Here is an 8,762-nt window from a genome sequence, read left to right as displayed (position 1 = left end):
ATGACGAAGGACAAACTTTCCCTTGGTGGTCAAAGCAGTCTATCTTCAGCTTCTTCGTTTCCGTATTCGTCTTCGAGCACCTTCGTTCTTCGGCTACGGGAAGAAGAAGCAAACCACGGATTCGATATGCAATTTAGCGACATTATTGACGAAGACATCCGCAATAAAGTTATAACATTACTCCCATTTTATCCATCTTATCCTCTTCTTTATCTCGTTTATGTACTCGTTAGGAGTGATCGTATGTTGAATAAAGCTCAAGACTTTCTCGAAAATACAGACCGAGACCGGGCTCAATACCTACCGATTGCTTTTATGACAGATCTTGAGGATATCAAGGACGCTGAAATGCGCGACAAAGTCGAAAAAATTAGGACAATTATTTCATTCGTAACTGTCTGGTGGGCTTATTATGCCTTGAAAGTTTGTGATGGGAGTTTGAATTGTGCTACTATGCTATTACTTGAGAACATCATCGATACCTCCAAGGACCCTGTGACGCAGGTAGCTTCAAACACCACTACTCCTGTCAGCTCACCAATGAGTTCTAGGAGCAGTGTTAACGTGCTTTTGGGACGGCTGATGGATTCGCAGTCAGATTCAGATCACCTGGTGTCCGATCGTACGACACCTAGTCCGAATAGTGGCAATTCGTCGTTTCAGAATAAGCCGTCCTCTCCTGAGGTATTATCCCAGACACCAGACTGTCCATTCATCAATATAAGCGATGATGAGGAAGGCTCTACAGAAGAAACTGCTACTATGAGTTCCAGCCCTGTTTCAAATCGACGAGTGGTATCTATCGACAAGGGCAAAGGCGTGGACAGGTCGGACCCTGAGGATTACAACTCCGACATTGATATGAGCGGAGTTCCACCCTTCAAGGAAAAGTTCCAAGCAAAGAAAAGATATGAGAAACAAACTAGCAACTGCAAGTTCTGTGGCAAAGAACTAGGAAACTGGTTAGAGCAAGCCGGCCACGAAAAGTCATGCCGTGTGAAGGCAAGACAAGTTTGTGTGAAGTGTAAGAAAGAAGTATCCAAGTCGAATGTCAGAAGGCACGAAGCCAGATGTGATGGTTGCCGAACTTCAAGACGCGATGGCCTGGAATTTGAAGAGCGCGATATGTACACAAAGCCGTCTGTTACTCACAGTTCTACAGATTTCGAATCGGAAGACTCTCCTACACAAGAGCAGTTGCAAAAAGTAAAAAGAATGCAACAACTCCTTCCTCATCTTTCGGTTAATCAGTGTATCGAATCCTTAGGGTTGTGCGATGATAATGTCGAGGATGCCATAGGGTTGGAAATGGAGGCATCGGCATCGGGTGAAGAAGAAGATGACCGAGGTACTTGCAGCCAACAAATTAGTCCGACGAAGAGAAAAATGGGAAATCTATTGGTAGGTCGAGCTTAGACTATAATAATTTGAGGTAATTTCTGACAAAGATTAGGAGGAGCGTGTCACCAAAAGGTCTCGTATTCAGGTCAATGACAAAGAAGCAAGTTTAGAGCCTGCAACCCAATGGATTAAGTACGAGCCACCTTTTATTGGTTAAATGTTTTGTGGACATTCTAATCATCCTTTACAGAACTACCTTTCTTGGTCTTTGTCAGGACTCAACCAATATTACTCTTGTTCATCTTGCTGGCCCAGAAAGCAGAAAGGTTCCGACGAAGCTTATTTATGACAACGCCAAAACTTTGAAAAATATGATTAGCCGGGTAGATAAAAAAATAGCACCACAAGAAATTTCTCTCCTAGATGTCGAACCAACTCTTTTTGATGCCATCATCCAATACGTGGTCTGCCGAAACGCCTCATTTGGTTCTCACTTGAGCCCGACACAGAAGATCACATCAATTGTAAATTTTCTAGTCCTTGCAAACAAACTCAAAGTTGTAGGGCCAGCGACTACCATGTTTCAAACTCTTGAAGCTATCTTGAAAGAAGAACGTAAGGGTCCTTATCCCCCAAGCGTCCTAAAAGTCGATCATGTAAATAAAGTATTCCTGACTTTTGGGGCTGGTCATCCCATTCGAAAATTGTTTGTTAGGGCGTCAGTACGACCATTTCTCAAAACTAAAAACGAAGATATTACTGATGAAGAAGATTCCGACAATAACAGTGAAGTGGAAGTGGGCAATATCGAAAATGATGGAAACAAGCCAGCACATCTTGCGTGGAAGTTGAACAACGATTTCGCAATAGCTTTATTGGCAAAAGTTCACGAGACCACTAGCAACAGAGAAACGAGACCCACAATTAAGAATAGTAGGAATACTAAGAATCTTAGCGAGTTCTTTAAAGATCCGCTGGATAGTAGCTGGTTTACTCTTTGAGGAACCTGGAGTTTCCTTCAGTGTGATGATGGCTCATTTCATGCGCTTCTTATGGTCCTTCGACTTGGTCTCGTAGCTCAGATAGTTATTTCGGCTCATTGCCGAAGTAAAAGCTAGGTACGTGTTGAGGTTGGGATGAAGTTATTACATTCAAATGTTCTTACAGTGTTTTCACTGTCGGATCCCTACCCTTGTGCATTATTACTTCTTTGCTGGGTTAGGGTGGGCTATGGCTTGGGCTTTAATTTTGGGTGCATTCGAAGATGATATCTTGAGAATGTCATCTAACCTGTTCTGACCTGGCCTGACCTTCAGCTCATGCAGCAATATTTCCATTCATCCAACGGGAATCCTCTTCGCGTCCATCATTACTAATTTCCACACAAAAGATTCGCGGAGCGGAGATATGAGAAGGTAGATACGAGACGAAAAGTTCCAGCAATTTATCATTCACATATCCTCCTCTCATTGAGCGGAAAATAGAGGAGCGGAAGTCCCAATTTTCTGGTGGGAAATCTGGGGCGGGGTGGAGCGGAATGTAATTGCGTAGATATAGGGACATAAGCTGATGCTATAATGAAAATGGTGATGCTTGTTATTTATATATTTTATTTTGGGATGTATTGTGATTGGTGTGATGTGAATGTTTATGTGTTTTCGTTGCGTACGGAGTATATCTTGTGAAGAGCTAATGGAAGGTTGATATTCCATTTTGCTTTTTTCTTCTCACCTTACCTCACTCCCTCGCTGATATTCAATTTATGTTGAGCATTTCAGTATTCAATTCATTTATGATCAGACTGATTTGCTGTGCTATGGAACTCTTCATCCTTTATCATCGCCTCATCCCGCATCAAAATTTAAACCCTATAATTTATTTTACTTTATGTTACTTTATATAATATCGCAAATATACATAAATCTGACATCTACCCCATACCTCGAGGATTGAAACTTGAGTTAGGAGAGGGATAGAGAGAAGACTCTTGAGGGTGAAGGTTTAGCTTTTTTGCGATATATTTAGGTGTATGTTCGTGTTTATTTGTATGTGTATGTTCATAAAGATTCGATCGTATGTCAAGTTGGAAGTATTTGGATTTGATGTATATATTATTAGGCGGGTAGGTACGTGGGTACGTGGGTAGGTAGGTAGGTAGGTAGGTAGGTAGGTAGGTAGGTAGGTAGGTAGGTAGGTAGGTAGGTAGGTAGGTAGGTAGGTAGGTAGGTGATAAAGAGTAGGAGAATCTTTATTAGAGGTTTTTTAGAAGGGATGATAGGTGAGAGGAGAGATGCGGATAGGGCAAAGTAAATCTAGGCATCAAGTGCATTTTTCTCGATATTCAAAACTGGGACAACCGTGTAGGTATATGTTTAGTTGATATGGGATAAGCTATGGAGGATAGAGATTGAATGGGCGTATGAGAATGATGATATGGTTACGAACTTCGCTAAAAATCTGTATCCGGCATGCTTGCTATCGAGACGAAAAGAAGACGATGATCATCACACTTAGATTTCAGCTGATTTGTGAACCTTTCGATCTTGCTTTTTTCTGTGTTGTCCTATGATTGTGATATTGTAGACTTGACGAAAGGAAGGAAAATAAACAGTAAAATGGAAGGAATAGAAGTAAAGCGAGAATGATAGTCTGTCATGCAGGAAGTTCGCAAAGTTGTAAGCTTTTTATCTCGAGGACTTGGATAGTTCTATCACTAGATTGAAACCATGAAACCCAGGTCTAAAGCATCTCACATTGCGAGTCCCATAGCTGTGATGTGACCTTGGTCTTCGAGACGTAGAGCCACTACGATTCTCTATATCACATCAACCTAATATTGCCGAAATTGCAAAAGCGAAATCAACGCTCCTTATAACATCCAATTCTATTATAACAAAAAACACATTGAGGTATCATTGCTCTTCATCCCCTTTTCGACCCAAACTCCCTACATCAACAATCTCCAAGCACCCAAAATCAACGCCGCCGTACCCGTACAAACACCCATTAACCACTGCAAAGTCTGAAACTTAACACCCTCCAACTTCTCCCTCAACCCAGCAACCTCCTGCTCAATCTTCGTTTCGGTTTCCTTGATCTTAAGATCCTGAACATTGGCTTCCTCTCTTATCCTTCCTTTCTCCAAATTTAAATCCAATCGAACGGAAGCCTGTGTTCGGGAAACCTCGTCGCGGAGACGAGCATTGAGTTTAGCGAGATCATTGGTGAGTCTCTCATGTGAAGCGCGGGTTGTGGATGATTCTGTAGAATCTGCTGAGAGGAGCTCGCTACGGAGCGCCGCGAAATCAACTTTTTGGGTGTAGGTAGCGCGAGCTGCATCTTCCCGAAGAACCATTGTGCGAGTTAGGTTTTGTATACTGGGTGAGATGTTAATTGGGCGCTTTATGAGCTTGAGAAAGGCAGTAGAGGAAAGGAATGAAAGGTTACCTTTCTTCAATAACATCGCTTAGTACTTTCATCATAGCTACAGCTTGAGTTTCTGTGAATCCCTCATCCTGTAATCTTTGGACGAACTTTAGGGTATCAAAATGGTGGTCCCTAGACTGTCGGGGTGTTGCGTGGAATGCTCTTCGATATAATGGCTCTTGTAATATGCTAGTTCTAGGTTTGTTTCCATTTCCCATTGATCGTGCTCCATTTGATGCCTGCCTTCCAGAGGCGGGTCCTATAGACTTCCCATTATTGTTTGCTGCTGCGCTGAATGCTCGAACAGTATGCGGGGGTAAAGAAGATCGAGCTTGCCAGCTCAATCTAGGGAGAAGAAATCGAGGTAGTGTTTGTGCGGAGTTTGCAATTGAATTTGCCATTACTTTATGTTTCCCTCTAGGAGGTAAATTGACTTCAAATGTTGTATAGTTCTCCAAGTGTTTTGTTGAGGAATTGTGTTTCTAATAAAGATAGGTATTGAACTTTTGACACACATCACATCATACCCGGCAGTATCCGTTAGTCACCAAAATCGTGGGACTACGGTGACCGAGATTGTTTGCTTTCTCGGTTGAGTCACCCACTTCAAGAATATTATCAAGTTTCGAAATCTTGCCCATTCACAAATCCACGAGGAGTAATACCCACGACATTTGAATCCTTTCTTGAATTTCAGATTAGATCTTAGTGAACACATTGAGTTATCTGAGAATCCTTCAGCTCCAGATACCTCCACATCAAGGGAAATCATCCAATTACCCCGCCACAGCAAATATTTAAGAAAACGAAACAGCAAACCCCCCACCAGAGATCAACCACCCAACATGGCATCGAACGGTGATAAGTTTGGGAATGATCTGGAATCTGAATCCGACTCTAACCCAGGATCTCCTAACCTTGATGCGCAAGAGATTGACGACAATGTCGAGGATATTGACGAGAAGCCCATCAAATCCGCATTAAAGAAATCATCACATAAAGAGCCTGCGCCAGTTGTTGTTCGACCTATTTTACCACCTCAAACAGAACCAAAAGACTTGGATGTGAAGACCCTGAATCCCCTCACGCCAGAGATTATCGCAAGACAAGCAACTATCAACATTGGTACTATTGGACATGTGGCGCACGGAAAGTCAACTGTGGTGAAAGCTATCTCAGGTGTACAAACTGTTCGTTTCAAGAACGAATTGGAGAGAAATATTACGATTAAGCTTGGTTATGCGAATGCGAAGATCTACCAGTGCGACAACAAAGAGTGTCCTAGACCAGGTTGCTTTAGATCTTATAAGAGCGAGAAGGAAGTTGATCCACCATGTGAGAGAGATGGATGTGGTGGTACCTACAGACTTTTGAGACACGTATCGTAAGTTACGTTGCTTGCACTTTTAAGCGGCAGCAATAGCTAACATGTGATAGTTTCGTCGATTGCCCCGGTCACGATATTCTTATGAGTACTATGTTGTCTGGTGCAGCTGTCATGGACGCCGCTCTTCTACTTATTGCTGGAAATGAAACTTGCCCGCAACCACAAACTTCAGAACATTTGGCAGCCATCGAAATTATGAAGCTCGATAAGGTCATCATTTTACAGAACAAGGTCGATTTGATGAGAGAAGAAGGCGCAAACCAACATTACCAATCGATATTGAAGTTCATTAGAGGAACTGTTGCAGGTGGAGCACCAATTATCCCTATCTCCGCCCAACTGAAGTTCAACATCGATGCGGTTAACGAAGCTCTTGTTTCCAACATCCCTGTCCCACCAAGAGATTTCACCATGGATCCACAAATGATTGTTATTCGTTCTTTCGATGTTAACAAGCCAGGTGCTGAAATTGACGAATTAAAGGGTGGTGTTGCTGGTGGAAGTATCTTGCACGGTGTCATCAAGTTGGGTGACGAAATCGAGATTAGACCTGGTATCGTTTCTCGCGACGAAAAGGGAGGTGTTAAGTGTCAACCAATTTTCAGCAGAATCATCACACTTAACTCGGAGAACAACGAGTTGAAATATGCCGTTCCAGGAGGACTTATTGGTGTTGGTACTCGAATTGATCCTACTCTTTGCCGTGCCGATCGTCTCGTCGGTTTCGTTCTCGGTCTCAAGGGCCGTCTTCCTGATATCTACATCGAAATCGAAGTCAACTACTATTTGTTGCGTCGTCTCTTGGGTGTTAAGACTGCTGATGGTAAACAAGCTAAGGTTACTAAGCTTACAAAGAACGAGGTTCTCATGGTTAACATTGGATCTACTGCTACCGGTGCTAAGGTTATGGCTGTCAAGCAAGATGCAGCTAAATTACTCTTGACCAACCCTGCTTGCACAAACATTGGGGAAAAGGTTGCGCTCAGTCGTCGTATTGAAAAGCATTGGCGATTGATTGGTTGGGCCACTATCGCTGCTGGTGTAACTCTTGATCCAAGCACTTCTTAGGAGAATGGATGGAAGCAATATTTTCATACATAGCCTAGAAATTTAAGGTGGAAGTGAAAGAAAGACATGCAGCAATGTATTCTTGTGATATAGTGATGTAGCGGAAGAAGGATGTCTCGACATCTTGAGACTCTTGGCTTATTCTAGTCTGGTCGTCGCATGTATACCGAGCACTTGAGGAAAAGTCGATAGATTGGGCGCGGCACTTAAAAGTTAGCTCGATAATGAATTATTTTTTGCACAGCATTCGTATTGTGATGTTTTAACAATGATGCATTTCATCAAGTTGGGTTAGAACGATTGCTAAAACACAACATCGCGTTTTCGTCTCTAGTCTTTGTAATCATACAGTAGGTATCAATATCATAACCTTAAATCTCGCCTAATAGTTCGCCAAGCATGAAGCACTAGGTTCACATTGAAGAAGAAGCTGAGATAAGATTACCTAATTAATATAAGGTTAGTTGGGTGATGTAAGCTGGTTGCCTTTTGAGCTTATTTTGAGCTTATTTTTTGGGGGGAGGTTTTTATTTTATTTTATTTTTGTAGACCTTGTTAGGTAGGTAGGTAAGGGGGAGTTTGATACGAATACGGGGGATGATTCTAGTAATTCGTATTTTATGAGAGGTTTTTGTTGATGTGGATAGTGAGATAGATCGTATTTGGATGTAGAGGGCAGATGGCAAAGGGAGAGAGACTTTCGTGTCTGTTTTTTATGATGGCTGAGTACAGTATATTGGCTTGATGCATTTGGAAAAAAAAAAGTGTGATTTGGCTAGTGATTCTCACTCTGACTACGGTTATGGTGAAATAGCTGTGTGAGCCTAGATTCACCTACATGATGATTTTGTTTATACTCCGTACACAATTGCAGCCTACAGGTCGCTGAAGAATCTAATTGAATTCTGTAGTCTGAAAAAGGTTACCTTAGTAAGTGAGTGGAGCTATTATCCTAGACTATAAACCTTGCCATATTGAGCTTAATCTCGTCCTACCTCAAGTCTGTGTATCTGGACTTGGGATGGCCGCATGTCAGTGTCCGCATATATTTTACATCTACTCTACGCGATCACGGGAAAGCAACTTCAAAGCAATCAGTCAAAGCACCATCACCGGTTAAATCTATCAGTACATGTATACTGCAGTAACCTACATGAATAAACGCCCCTATTCCCCTTTCTCGACATTCGTGGCCATATGTCACCTACTAGGCATCAGACAAACAACTTTTTTCGATTCCTAAAGCTATCCCACTTTTCCTTCCAGATCTAATTCCATTCTACTTTTTACGCGAGCATTATCCCAGGGCAGAGAAAATAAATTTGTATCTTTCGCAGACTGTTTTATGACATGTGGGCTCTGTCTTAGCTAGAACACGACAGCTGCCAGCCTGCCAAACAAATCATCAAATTTCTACTTCGGCCGATAGGGAAAACTTTATTTTTCTTCACACTTTCTATGATGCAGACATCCCAAATTCCAAGACGAAAACCTTTTACGTCTGCTTATCTGCATCACTCGGAGTTAAAGAAACACCCGC

At 42.2% G+C, this 8,762-nt stretch overlaps 4 protein-coding genes across 4 annotated transcripts; 3 read left to right on the top strand and 1 right to left on the bottom strand.

Moving 5' to 3' along the window:
- SS1G_12846 (predicted protein) lies at positions 1–1,558 on the top strand (the record flags this gene model as incomplete). The annotated part of the gene is made up of 3 exons (XM_001586218.1): positions 1–1,024; positions 1,163–1,401; positions 1,454–1,558. 3 exons carry the CDS (start codon positions 1–3, stop codon positions 1,556–1,558), a joined length of 1,368 nt encoding a protein of 455 aa, XP_001586268.1.
- A 361-nt stretch (positions 1,559–1,919) lies between these two features.
- On the top strand, positions 1,920–2,342 carry SS1G_12845 (predicted protein; the record flags this gene model as incomplete). The annotated part of the gene is made up of 1 exon (XM_001586217.1): positions 1,920–2,342. The coding sequence occupies one exon, from the start codon at positions 1,920–1,922 to the stop codon at positions 2,340–2,342; it is 423 nt and encodes a 140-aa protein (XP_001586267.1).
- A 1,946-nt stretch (positions 2,343–4,288) lies between these two features.
- SS1G_12844 (conserved hypothetical protein) lies at positions 4,289–5,168 on the bottom strand (the record flags this gene model as incomplete). Its single annotated transcript, XM_001586216.1, has 2 exons — positions 4,289–4,718; positions 4,789–5,168. 2 exons carry the CDS (start codon positions 5,166–5,168, stop codon positions 4,289–4,291), a joined length of 810 nt encoding a protein of 269 aa, XP_001586266.1.
- Positions 5,169–5,612: 444 nt separating this feature from the next.
- Positions 5,613–7,222, top strand: SS1G_12843 (hypothetical protein; the record flags this gene model as incomplete). Its single annotated transcript, XM_001586215.1, has 2 exons — positions 5,613–6,151; positions 6,205–7,222. 2 exons carry the CDS (start codon positions 5,613–5,615, stop codon positions 7,220–7,222), a joined length of 1,557 nt encoding a protein of 518 aa, XP_001586265.1.
- Between the last annotated feature and the right edge of the window lie 1,540 nt (positions 7,223–8,762).

The sequence above is a fragment of the Sclerotinia sclerotiorum genome, genomic scaffold (assembly GCF_000146945.2).
Source record: "Sclerotinia sclerotiorum 1980 UF-70 scaffold_22 genomic scaffold, whole genome shotgun sequence".
NCBI classification, from domain to species: Eukaryota; Fungi; Ascomycota; class Leotiomycetes; order Helotiales; family Sclerotiniaceae; genus Sclerotinia; species Sclerotinia sclerotiorum.
This window is presented reverse-complemented; position numbering and strand designations above follow the sequence as displayed.